At 36.9% G+C, this 14,009-nt stretch overlaps 1 protein-coding gene across 2 annotated transcripts in view; it reads left to right on the forward strand.

Annotated features, from left to right (window-relative positions):
- Positions 1–14,009, forward strand: part of LOC111148443 (autophagy related 10) — a 229,656-nt gene that overhangs the window by 157,658 nt on the left and 57,989 nt on the right. For both annotated transcript variants that reach the window (XM_022504988.1, XM_022504987.1), the window contains exon 5: positions 8,974–9,071. In XM_022504988.1, the coding sequence (XP_022360696.1) occupies positions 8,974–9,071 (98 nt within the window). The remainder of the gene's footprint in view (positions 1–8,973; positions 9,072–14,009) is intronic.

A 14,009-nucleotide genomic window follows, 5' to 3' on the forward strand; every position in this document is an offset into this window, starting at 1 on the left:
TCTCTGTCAAATAAATAAATAAATAAATCTTTAAAAAAAAAAAAAAAGAAATGTAGTAAAAAACTCAGCTATGTACATAATGTCTGAGGGCTTCACCAGAGTCCTAAGCTTACATAGTTTTCCCTTTCATTACAACTGGAGATTTCTATATTTATTTCAGCTTGAATTCTGATTTATTCCTGCCCTGTCTTTCTTCTTTTCCTTTGTTCTCAGTCTCTATTGAAAAATAGACCAAGTGGTTCTTCTCATTTTCAAAATATTTAATTCTTTGGCTGACATATGGGTTCTTCTTGGGAACTGTTTTGACATATTTCTTTAATTAGTCAGAAGGGCTGCTTTTGAATAGGGAAGGCAACATTTCTTCCATTCAGCAACTGAATGTCTGTTCTTTCTGGAGATCTATTCTATTATTGGCCCAGGAAGTAAAAGTATAGAATTAAAAATGTAACCCAGATATTTCATGTGGAAGATTTGTCCACTTGTTATATGCGTAAAGGATGTTCATAGAGGAACGGGGAGAAAGAAATAGCCAAAGAATAATTATCTCTCAAAGGCAAACCACGATAAAGGCCAGCATAAAGGAAGAATAATGGAAAGTTTGGACTTAGAGCAGTATATAAATCATCAAGGAGGAGGAAGAAGAGGCTTGTTCAACATGGTCTGGAACAAGAGGAAGTCTTTGGAGTGCATAGAAGAGATAACAGGAAAACAGAAAGATGAAGTTGGAGGAAGTCGGAGAATAAAGGTAAAATATCCACAGCTCTGTCCAACAATTTGCGAGGGAAGGTAACAGGTTGGCTTTTCTGAAGAGTCTGGAGAAAGCACTGGAGAAGAGGAGGGTGAGTGCCAAGCTATAAGGCTGGAGAGAGCATGGTATTTGGAGAACAGTAAAAGCGAGTTTGGAGTAAAGGTTTCTTTAAGATGAACTGTGGATGAAATGTTTGGAAAGATATGCTGAGATCAAATTATGAAAGTGATGATGGGTTAGAAGGGGTTGCCAGCACAGTGAGAGTTAAGGTAGCTTGTTGAACAGGAAAGAAAAGGTGGGTTATAGAGGTCCTTAAAGATTGAGGCAAAAATGATTCTAGTTAATTATTACAATGAGCAGAACATAGGAAATGATTTGAAACATAATTTAGAGCCTTATTTGATTGTAGAGAAACTTTTAAGAAAGTTCATATGTGCCATGTAAACTTATATAAAGTTATGATAATGGAATGGAACATGAATTTTGGTACATTAAAAAGAGGTTCTATGGATTGAAATCAAATTTAAGAGCAAATAGTGAAAGTTATTAAGAAAAATAATGAAAAATTATTTTACTAATATAAAGCTGCTCAAATTGGAAAATCCAAACAATAGAGGAAATCCAACAAGAATTATTTGTTGAACCATATAAATGTTTTGAAATAGTATGGGGAGTTAAGATGCTTGTTTAAAACATATGACATGGGAATAAAATCCCATTGAAAAATCAAGTCCTGGTTTAAAAATATTTTTTAAAAAAATGCTAGAGAAATGTGAAACAAAACTACTGGGAGAACTAATTAGCCAAAAGGTTTATTCTAACCTGTGTTAGTGCAAAACATCATATATACAAAAAGCAACAGATTTTAAATGGATCCAAGGCCAGGAAGAGGACATGAAAAGGTAAATTTACTTTCTTACCCGAAAGAGAATATATCTTAGCTTTCCTGGATAGATGAATGTTTGTGTTGTGTTCCATAAGGAAAAAAGATTTCTTTGCTTACTCTTGGCAAAATGGTTCCTGTTTGAAATATCCATGGGGCACCAGGGTGACTCAGTTGGTTAAGCGTCGCCTTTGGCTCAGGTCATGATCCCAGGGTACTGGGATTGAGCCCCGCTTCACTTTGGGCTCCCTGCTCAGGGGAGTCTGCTTCTCCCTCTCCCTCTGCCCCTCCCCAGCGCTTGTCCTCTCTCTCTCTTTCTCTCGTGCTCTCTCTCAAATAAATAAATAAATAAATAAATAAAATCTTTAACCCACTGAGCCACCCAGGTGCCCCCCCCTTTTTTTTAAAGATTTTATTTATTTATTTGACAGAGAGAGAAATCACAAGTAGGCAGAGAGGCAGGCAGAGAGAGAGGGGGAAGTAGGCTCCCCGCTGAACAGAGAGCCCGATGTGGGGCTCGATCCCAGGATCCTGAGATCGTGACCTGAGCCGAAGGCAGAGGCTTTAACAATAAATAAAATCTTTAAAAAAAAAAATAGAAACATCCATTAAAACATATATGAGTGCCTACTGTGTGCACAGTATAGAAACTCATTAATCTGTTTTCCAAATCTGCTGGAAAATATCACTGCTCCACTTGAAACCAGATTACTGCACTTCTCCTTCTTTAAAGTCATCAAAGCAGAGCGTTTTAAGTCCATATATCAGGTGCCCTAATAATTAGACCTGACCATGACAAGTAGAAAAGGACTTCTGGGAAAGGTAGAACTTAGAGGCAACTGGATACCTTAGAATGATAAGATTAAGGAATGTCTACCTTCCTTTGGCTTCAGTGGTGAAAACGGGGCTCTGCCTTCTACTGATTTTGGAATTTCTCTCCCACACTGGAAGTGTGTTTGGATACTGAAAAATCAAACATCTGTGATGTCTTCATCTACTTGGTACTATAGATGTATATGAGTTTTTAAAATTATAAATTGTGATTTTTAAAATCATGACAAATCAGTATTAAGAGCCATAACAAAGGTTAAAAAAATTGCTGCCAGGCAGAGTAGATTGGTGGTTGCCAAGGTTCTGGGCAATAGCAGAAATGAGGAAATATTAGTTAAAGGGTACAGATTTTCATTTATAAGATGAGTAAGTTCTAGGGATCTAATGTACAGCATGGTGTCTGTAGTTAACAATACAGTATTGTACACTTAAAAGTTACAAAGAGAGTAGATTTTAAACGTTCTAAACACCCCCCCCCCGCCCCACACACACAAATGCTAACTATGAGGTGATGGGTGCCATAAGTAACATTTTGTGGTAAATATTTCCTACGAAATACATGTATCAAATCATGTTGTATACCTTAAATTTACAGTGTTATATGTCCGTTTTATCTCAGTAAAGCTGGGGAACAAAACTGCTACTGAGGCTCAAAGAACAGAGATTTTCTTGAGCTGGACTGATCAAGAGAGACCATGGCTGGACTTGGGATTTGTCCATGCAGTGATGAGTGAAAGGGCAGGCCAGGAAAAGGCAAAACTCTGGATGCTCCTAGGTTAGGCAGTGTTGGTGGAGAACTACTAATAACAACAGCACAACAAATACGTGTGCATTGTTTTAAATGGTTTGCAGAGAGCTTCTGGGTACACAGACGTTGAATGTAGTGGTGAAAGTGCAGGGTTGGGAGCCAGAATGCCTTCCTTCTGATTCCTAGTTGTGCTACTAACTAGCTGCATGTCTTTGGGGCAATTATTGAACTTTCTGTTTTCTTTCATCTGAAAAAAAAGCTGAGATGATAGTAGTAGTAGTAGTAGTAGCAGCAGCAATACCTACCTCATAGAGTTTTGAGGTTTGTCAGCTAATATATGAAATATAGTAGGGCTTAGCATATAGTAATACTATATGTAATATTAGCTGTGTTATGTATTTTGATTCTCACGGTAACAGTGTAAGGTAGGAGCTGTTATTATCCTTGTGCACGTACATAAAATCTGAGTGCCTGATGGGTTAAATGATTTATTCAAAGATACATAGAAAACTATGTGGTTGAGATTCAAACTCTTCAGCCCATTTTTTTTTAACTGCATGATATAGTAACCAGAAATTCAGAAAACGTCCAAGTTAACTGATGTCATATGTAAGTAAAGAGAAGTTGCCATAATCTGTATTTTTGGAATTTTCATTCAGATTTCCTGAGATTAATAAAGATATAAAGTGCTAAAAATGTATGTAGGGATAAATAAGAATTACAGAATTAGGCAGCATAGTATCTGATATGAATGTACATGAACAATTAACACTCATTTTGTGTCACAATGTAATTTTCTCACTGAAGCAAAAATGAATTTTCCCCTTTGGTGGAGCATCATCTCTGCCTTACTGTGGAGTATGACATGAATTTTTATATCCTTCAAAGCTCTCTTGAAGACAGTATATTGAATAACGACATATTGCACTGTGAATAATCCACCCTTTCCTTTTTATTTCTAGTGACCACATTCAGAACATTATTTTTAAATTTACCGTAGATAAGATATATTCTCTATAATCTTCATTTTAGGACCATGCACAGTAGGATAAAGGTGACTTCAGCATGCTTGCCCTAGAGTTAGGTGGTACCAGTGAAATCTCTCGCTGTTATTTGATTCATGAAAACTAATAGCCTTGAGAAATTTAATTTAGAGAGCTACACATTTTGAGTAATATATAGATTACTTGACATGTAGGTTATTATTCAATTGAGAGATTTTATATGAAAATTGTTAAATTAAATGCTACTGGCAGTTGCTAAAGATTGTACTTTTTAATTATTCTATTTTTCATCCAATGTCTCTTTTTCTTTTAACATTGACAGTCTAGGTTGCTGACAGAATATTCCTTTAGCTCAAATGTGTGTTATCATTCCGGAAGATAGAGGCACACAGTAGGCATTCAATAAACACTTGTTAAATGAATGGCCTTAATTTACCATGCTTACTTTGTGGGTTGCTGCTGAAATTATTTCAGCTCCTGCTTCAATTTTTCAAGTAGGCAGGGGATTTTACTGAGCTTCTCAGCCTCAGTGTGATTAATGAAATTTCTAAACATGTTAAAATTGGTGCTATCGAATATCTTGGGTTTAAAACTAGAGAGTTGTTGATTGAGTATGCTTATGTCACCTCTGACTGAGGCCAGACAGAAAAAAAATAGACCCTCTTGGCAAGGTTTAAAGTTTCTGATTGAAGATACCTTCAGTTGAACATGAAGGCACATAATAATGTGTTTCATGAGCTTAACCAAGTATTTGTTTATGCCCACAACTTAATTTTAAGTTGAAGTTTTGGGTCTTTGGTTTTCATAAATAGATTTAAAATCACAAAGTTCTTCAAGTTTCTGCAATATTTAATCTCTACTTTTATGACGTGATTTTTTAAATATATTTGATGATCTCCGTTTAATGGTTTCAGTGGAATTTCTGAAGGTTCCATTTGGTTTTGAAATAATTAGAATCACAATCATATTTTGAATACATTTTATGCATCGATATTGTATGACATGGTTTTGGAGATATTGCTGATTAGGTCAAAATTTTTTGTTTTAGCATAAAAGATCATGAAACTAGCTTTTGAATGTCTTTGATTGTAAGGCATGAACTGTGACTGGGCAAGTCAATGTAAAGATGTAGAGAAAAGAAGCCACATCACAGTCGTTATTGTCATATCTGTATGTGAGAGAAGAAGCTCTATTAGCCAGATCATCTCCAGTGTGGATGGTCAGCGGAAGCTGGAGAGATTGGCACTCTTGTCAGAGTAGCTTGCACAGGACTTGTTTGATCATCATTAACACATGCATTTTCTTTTTTTAATACATGCATTTTCAAACAGTCTGTAAATGCATTAGAGAATGCAGTCACATCTATTCACTTAGAAAACACTCTTCTCTTTCTAGCAAGTGGGTAGCACTCTTACAAAAATGCATGTAGGACCATGATGCATCTTTTTATGTTTGAACTTAATATTTTTTTTTAAGATTTTATTTATTTGACAGAAAGAGATCCCAAGTAGAGAGAGAGAGAGAGAGAGGAGGGAGCAGGCTCCCTGCCCAGCAGAGAGCCCGATGCGGGACTCGATCCCAGGACCCTGAGATCACGACCCGAGCCAAAGGCAGAGGCTTAACCCACTGAGCCACCCAGGCAGCCCTGAACTTAATATTTTTAACTCTGTAATTATCTGTTATTCTAAGTTGACCAGATCATTGTTTTAATTCCTGTATTGTAAGATGTTAACTTAACATCTTGTAAATTTGAGATTATCTGAAAACACATCACACGCCCTCAATTCTAGCATCAAATCTGATGAAATACTCTGTTGCATTTGTTCTGGGTCTTTCCACATTGTTGTCAGTTGCTGATTATTGCATTTTGTATGAATGGTTCCAGCAGAGTATGCAGGGTTTTGACAGTGGTAATATCTGAACCCCCTACTTACTCCACCCTTAGATTGTAGGCTGAAATATTTTAAGGAGTAAAATTAAAATCATTATTGATGGCCAGATATTAAACCCAGCATTCTTCTCTAAGTCTTCAGAGCCTTTCTTGGTCTTAGAGGAAATAAAGTTAAGGAGGGCATCCTTTCATTTATCATTTGTTCAGTAAATATTTATAAAACATTTGCAGTGTGTGAGTGGGGCTTGGAACTACACTGTAGGGCTACAGTGGTGAAAGGACAAGTACAGTCTCCGTGCTCAGAGGCTGTAGGGAACGGCAGAAAGGACACTGACACCTGCCCCCAGAGGCTGCAGGGAATGGCGGGAAGGGAACTGAAACTTCAATTCCAGCTCTAGTGCAGTCATGAATTGGCTGCATGATTTTGGCTGATGTATGTTTCTCAAGACCTTGGTTGCCTTAATTGTACCAGCTCAAACATTTTATTATCCTACAACTTGATTTCTTGTTAACATCGATGTCTGAAAATTATTTCGAAAGCATGTCATCTTTTTATAATTGGATTATTTGGTTTACCATCTGACATTAAAGTACCTAAGATCCTATTCCCCTCTTCCAACATCAGCACGTACACACTCACACACACACACACACACACACACATGCGTGCGCATATTTTGAAGATATGTAGAGCTTATCTTAAGGGCAAAGTTTGGCCCTGCTCCGTAAATATGTACAGAAAACAATATAACACAGAAGGCAGCTTGGTTTTAACTTGTACCTAAACATGACATTCAAATGTTAATTGGATGAATAAATCTTGTTCATTTTACAGACATGGAAATGTCAATGGAATAAAACTATTTATCACAAGATAATGGTCTCCTGCCGCCAGATAAATGCCAAGATGAAAATACTTATTGAAAATGTATCAAAATATTCAATTGCTATTTATTAAAAATAAAGGTTGAGGAAAAGTTCAGCTTTTCAGGTCAAACATGAGAAATGCCCTGCCTCTAGTATTAGTATATCATCAAACACAATGTGCCTGGTGTAGAAACATGAGAAAATTCCAAGAAATAGTGGTCTATAAGTGAATCCTTTAGCTTTATAATATGAGAAGTACTGGAGTGGTGCAGTGGGGGCTGGGAAGAGATACCTACTAGGTATTAAGCTCAGACTGTGTCCTTGGCAGTTTTGGGTCAGTGCACTGATGCAAGCCCATTCACATGCACAGGATTTGAGAAGGATAATTATACTCATTTATAGGTAAACTTGAAAGCCAAATAACTTGCAGTCACAGAGAGTAAGTGCCGACATCAGAATTCAAACTCAGCCCAGGCTCCAAGTCCAGTGCTCTTCCACAGTCCACATCTTTACTTAAACTCCATGAATCTGAGTACAATACCTTTTGCTTGGTGATGGTGGAGAGGTTGGGGTACATTATTTCCCCAAGTTTTATTGCACCTGATGACCAAATACTTCTTTGGGTCTAATGATTTGATATATTGATGAGCTAGCTTTCTTTCTTTCTTTCTTTCTTAAAGCTCTCAGGAGTGAGAGTACTTTAGTTTTTGTTTTTGTTTTTGTTTTTTTTAAGATTTTATTTATTTGTTTGGGAGAGAGAGAGAGAGAGAGAGAGAGAGAGAGCCAGCATGAGTGGGAGCTGGGAGTGGGTGGGTTTGGGAGAGGGAGATGCAGGCTCCCTGATGTGGGACTCCATCCCAGAACCCTGGTATCATGACCTGAGCCAAAGGCAGGTGCTCAGCTGACTGAGCCACCCAGGGCCCCCCTTGATGAGCTTTCTTTAAATGCTATTGTCCACTTGCCTAAGGGAGCATACCCCTAAGCTCTGAGCACCTGATAGCTCTGAGGGGCCAAGTAGCATTAAATTCTAGTAGTAAGACCATCTTCTGTCCAGGGGTTTCAAAGTCTTTAGGTAATTTCTTCTTTCTACTTTATTTTACAATATTAGATACCTATTTCTCTACTTGTGCCATAGTGGTCTTGATAAAATACACTATTTGGATTGTTATGAATATAGGTGAATTGTTGTGATTGTTATAGGTTAATTGTTGAATTGCTTAAAGAAGGAAAAAGTGAATTATTGTTCGCTGTATGTTTTCCTAATGTCTTCATGCCAATTCCTTCTCACGTCCCCCCACCCTTCACAATTCCCTTGCTCCACCTGCCACAAACAGTGGATGTTAATGTCTCCTTCCTCTGGACTGACAGAGAACTGCAGTTTTCCTCTTGTCAACAACGACTTTCTATCTAGTATTTTGGTATTAGTATTCTATTGATACACTTGTCATAGTTACCCTAGTAGATGGTAGGCTTCTTACTAGGAGAAACAGTGTGCTTTCCTTTTCTCTATTCCCCATAGTACTCAGCTGAGTGATTTGAACATTACAGATAGTTAGTCAATGAGAGAGTGAAAGAAGTGTGTGTATATAGTCTTTGATTTAAGAACTAGAGGAATTATTAAGATTTCAGAGGTATTCGTAGTGTACCCTTGTGAATATGGGAATCCATCCACCTGGTCCTTTGCCTGTGCTTGTATCTATCAGTTCTCTCTAAAATACATTTGGATTTTATTTATTTTGCAGAATTCCTACAGGCAATGAATGAGCAGATAATTTAACTGCTAGATAGTTACAAAGGAGAGAAGCTTGAATGTTTAAATTTCCCTCAGGAAGAAAATAGTAATTCATATAGCACTATTTTGATATATAAGTAATATGTGTACCACTAGCAAAGATTTAAAAAAAAAAATCATAGCATTCTTCTAGGAGTTTTAGATAAACACTAAGCACCATTGTGTCAAATAGACTACTGACTGATGGTCTTTGCCATGCACTTTTGCAGATGGAAGACCTTTAGCTCTGAAGGACATATGGGAAGGAATCCATGAGTGTTACAAGTCACGGCTGCTGCAGGAGCCATGGGACACCATTACCCAACAGGTTAGAGAGTACTTTTATTTTATTATATGTGATTCCTTCCCTCTGCTCATCTTTTCTTCTAGTTCTCTCCTCTACCCTTTCCTGTTTCATTCCTCTACATCCTTACAGATTTCAGTTCAAAGACAGTTTCCTTTAAAATACTTTCTCAGACCCAGAGATGGTTTCTCTTCCCTGTTACAAGCTCTCAAAGCAACCTGCAGTTTTCCTTTATAGTGCTTATCAAAATTTTCAATTATATATTTGGACAGTTTTTTTTAATTAATGTATTTCTTTGTCATTGTACTGTGCATTCCCATGTGGGCAGAACCTTGTTTTTTTCTCTCTCTCTCTCTCTCTGCGCTGAGCTTGGGATCACAACCCTGAGATCATGACCTGAGCGGAAATCAAGAGTCGGATGCTTAACCAGCTGTGCCACCCAGGCACCTCTTTTTCTCTCTTTATTGTACACCCAGCATTGGCACAGTACTTATCATATAGTGAATGCTCAATAAAAATGTATTAAGTAAATGAGAGTAGTAACTAAGTTGGCATATTCACTAAGAAGTACATGATTTAGCTTGTGTCACCTACAATGCTTCAGAGTTTTGCTAATAGGTACATTTGCAAAAAAATAATAAACTTTTGATTAATAAGAGGTTTGCAATAGGGATCTGAAAAACGTAGAGAAAATACATCTGCAAAAGTACATATAAAAAGTAGAATTGCAAAAGTAGGGAAAAATAGATCTGTCAATCATATAAGTCATTATTAGTGCCTTGCTAAAATCAGCAGTTAATTATTTTAAAAATTTTAAAATACTCATCACCTTGCAACCAATCATGGTCTCCTTAAAAATAATTTTTACTTATGTCAAAAATCTTATTTTTTCCCAGGCTCTGTTAAGCTTAATCAAAGCTTCCTTTAAAAATGATTTTATCAGCCATTAGAATTTTTATGCCCTCTTATGTGTTTGATCATAATAATGACAGTTTACCTCCCAATCAACGTAAGAATCCTTAGCATCTTGTAAGTAGTTCTTTGACAGTAGCTGTAAATGACCATTTTCTAGGTTTTAATTGAGGACAAAACTAAGTTTAAGTACATGCATATTTAACACAGCCCCTCAAGTTAATCCTTTCCTCTCCTTTCCCACCATTGCCCTCTTAGATCAAGTCCTCTAGCCTCACCTGGAATAGTTAGTAAGGCCTCAAACCTCAGTCTTCTGCTCCTTCCTCCCTGCCCTATCATTAATCACATCCTCCTAACCATGATGTGTGTATCTTGCCTATGCACAAACCTGCAGTAGTGGTCCAAAGGCCTATGGCATGTGGTCTAAATGCCTCACCTGGGCTCAAGTGGCTGCCATTCCCTGGCTCCAGCCTGTCCTTTCAAGCTTATCTTTGACCCCACTGTACACAGTCTCAGCTCCTGCCAAACATGGCTGTTCGTTTCCCAGAAGCCATCCTGTGCAGTTTATTCTTGGAAGTCTTTCCAGCCTTGTCTTCCCTGTTGCCTTTGTTGTATCTTTCTATTTCCTTTTGTTCTCTCATGTTCCTTTATTGAAACCACTTCAGCTCACAAAAATGGTCCCCTCTGAAATTCCAGTTCTGTAGACCCAGGCATGGGTGTTTGCTCTGAAGAAGAAGAATAAGATACATAAGCAAATGCATCATAGAGATTTTTGGCAAGAACATTTCATTTTATGCGAAGCATTTTAGATAACCTTTAAGCATCAAGGTGAGTGCTAAGAGCTTCAACTTCCAGTGTCTTGCCTGTGACCAAAGGCTGTCTCAGATTGTATACTGTGGTGTCAGAATCCACAGGACCCAGAAAACGTTTGGTTGGAAGAGTCAAGGAAGATGGCAAAGATTAGAGGCAAAAGATAGATGGCAAAACATCCAAAAGTACATCTGCATTTACCTTTAGTGCCTTTTTTCTCTGCTTCTTTTCATTTACATTTTACATTATGTTCTTGAGCCCATTTCTTATCCTTCCCCTTTTTCTGTCAGTGTTATCAATCTCAGTGCAAGCCTATAGCATAATTCCTGGCGATCTATGTCATTTTGGGTTTTAATTCTATGTGTCTCTGTTCTGACTTGTAACATATGAACAAGACTTTGAACTCAACTGCATTTTCTTAGTTTCCTAATACGATGTTGCAAAGAGATTTCTGCTGGTAGAACTCCAAGCTGCTAAACCGACCAAATAAACCAATCTGTACATTGATTGTAACTGAATTGACTAATATCTTTTAATCTGTAGTCACTTAAGTGTCATGTAGACAGCCTGTTAATGGACCATCTACTCCTCCTGTCATAGTATAGTAGTAATGATCAAATCCAATCACAATAAGCACTATTATTTCTAAGACCCAAGTGTGAGGGCTGGTTGATATATCCAAACTGCAACACAACTGGAACATTTAGGTCTTCCTTTGGGATTTGTCTTATGTGGATTGGTCCGTGGACAGCTATCCCACCTTTGACAACAAACTTTGTGGCAGCTTTAGAATTGCCCTTTGCAGTGCATGTGTGGGCATTAAAGACCTAGACAGGGAAACTCACTTGTCGCTCTTGTATTAGTTGGCACTCGAAAGTCATCGTGAATGTCTCCTTTGGTGGTCTTGGCTTTTATTCCTAGATTAGCTAATGGATTGGTATTTACATGCTCTTCTTTGCCTGAGATCTTTGAGAGAGTGGATCTTCGTTTTTGTAAAACCACATGTGGAGAGAAACACTGAGTGTCCTCAGCTGGGAGAAAGGGAGGTTATGATAGAGCACTGGGGAGAATGGGCTGATAGACTATCGGTGGCACCAAACAGTAGATAGTGTTTTGCAGAATTATAGTAAAGAACCATTAGCTTGCAGACTGAACGTGATAATAATATCCTGTCCTTCAGACAGGCTCAAAAACAAAAGCAGCCTCTGCGCAATAGAAAATGCGTTTCACTTCATCTTCAGGCTTGATTGTGCTCATATAGCTTGTTGCTCTTCATCTTTAGTAATCACACTTCTGTTCTCTCAGCGTTTGTCTTGATGATAAGGACCTGTTCATGTCAGACATGAACCCTCTCTTTTGACGACAAGCCACTAATGAATCTCATACATTTGATTATGGTGATTACTTACCTGCTTTTGTCCAACATTATGAATTACCTATTATCTCAACCCTGTAGCCTAATAAAGAACTTCTGAAAGAAAGTTAACAGATGCCTAGGTTGCATCTGCCCATATTGGTACAGTGAATGTTACAAAAATGATTACTTGCATGTGCGGGCTCCATGTCTTAGATAAAGAACTCCTGTGATCTTGGCACAGATTAAAAGTCGTAACAAAGCATACTTTCAATTTTACTTGAAGATGTGTGTGTTTATGTGGAAGTGGTCAGATAAGTAATTGTTTCTTACCGTCTTCTTATTTTTAAACCTTATATTATGAAAAATTATAAACATATCCAAAAGTAGATTAGTAGTATAAAGCATTTACAAGCTAATGACCAATCTCATATATATATATATATATATATATATATATATATATATATATATATAGTATCTCACCCAATCTGGAATATTTAGGAAGCAAATCTTAAACATTATATCTCATCCATACAAATTTAAGTATGTATCTTTAAAAGACAAGGACTTTATACCTAATGTTTACAGCAGCTTTATCCATAATAGCCCAATGGAAATAACTCTGATGTCCTTCAGACCATGGAGATTAAATGAAGTTGTGCATCCTTACTAGGGAATCCTATCCAGTAGCACAAAGGAACCAACTACTGGTATGCTGAACAACCTGGATGAGTGTCCAGAAAATTATTCTGAATTCCAAAAGCCAATCCCAAAAGGTTGCATAATACATGATTCCACTTAATCTAACATTTTTGAAATTAGAGAGGGGATTTGTACTTGTTGGGTGTTAGAGAAGGAGGTGTAGGTGGGAAGGAAGAGAGTGTGGCTATACCAGGCAACATGAGAGGGAACATTGTAGCAATGGAAATGTCCTGTGTCTGACCTATCAATGTTAGTATCTTGGTTGTGATATTGTACTATGGTTTTGCAAGGTGTTATCATTGGGGAGCTGCTGAAGGGTATGAATAATCTTTTTGTATTATTTCTTACAATTGCGTATGGAATCTATTGTTATCTCAAAAAGCTTAATTGAAAAAAATGTAAGGACTCTTAATAAACATAACCACATTTCTGTTATCACAATAAACTGATAATAATTTCTTAATATCCTTAAATAAACAATTAATGCTTAAATTTCCACAATTTTTTTTTATTTTTTATAGTTTCTGTGAGTCAGATTCAAATAAGGTTTATATATTAAAATGTTTAACATCTCTAAAGACTTTTGAAAACAAGGATTCTCATTCTTTTCTCTTTTTTTTCTCATACATTTTTGTTGAAGAAGCAAGGTTGTTTGTCCTGTAGTATTTGTATCTGTTTTTTGTTTGTTTCTTTTTTTCCTAATTGTAATCCTGTGGTATTGTTTGGTATGTTCCTCCCTGAGCTTTCTATAAACTGGTAGTTAGATCTGGAGGGTTGATCAGATTCAGGTTTGTTTTTTGGGGCAAGAATACTTCAATAGGTGATTCCGGATACTTCTATCAAGAGGCACATAATGTTTGGTTATCATTCTTTTTTGTGATGTTAGCAGCCATTCATGATTATTGCTTAGATCCGTTAACTCATTAAGGGTTGCAAATGGTGATGTTCTAATTCCAGCATTCATTATTTATTAGTTGGGCTGATTTATAACAGCAGTTTCCCTCACCAGATTAGTTACTTGACATATGCTTTGTATAGAAAATGCAGGATAAATGTTCTAGCTTAAGATAATGACCTTGTTTTCTAACATCCTAAGGTGACCAAGAAAGTTTTCTTATGTATCTTTGTGGACTCATGGATATAGATGTTTTATGCATTTCAATTCATTATAGTGGTTATCT

Source organism: Enhydra lutris, unplaced genomic scaffold, assembly GCF_002288905.1.
Source record: "Enhydra lutris kenyoni isolate GAN:26980312 unplaced genomic scaffold, ASM228890v2 scaffoldscaffold19, whole genome shotgun sequence".
Lineage (NCBI taxonomy): Eukaryota > Metazoa > Chordata > Mammalia > Carnivora > Mustelidae > Enhydra > Enhydra lutris.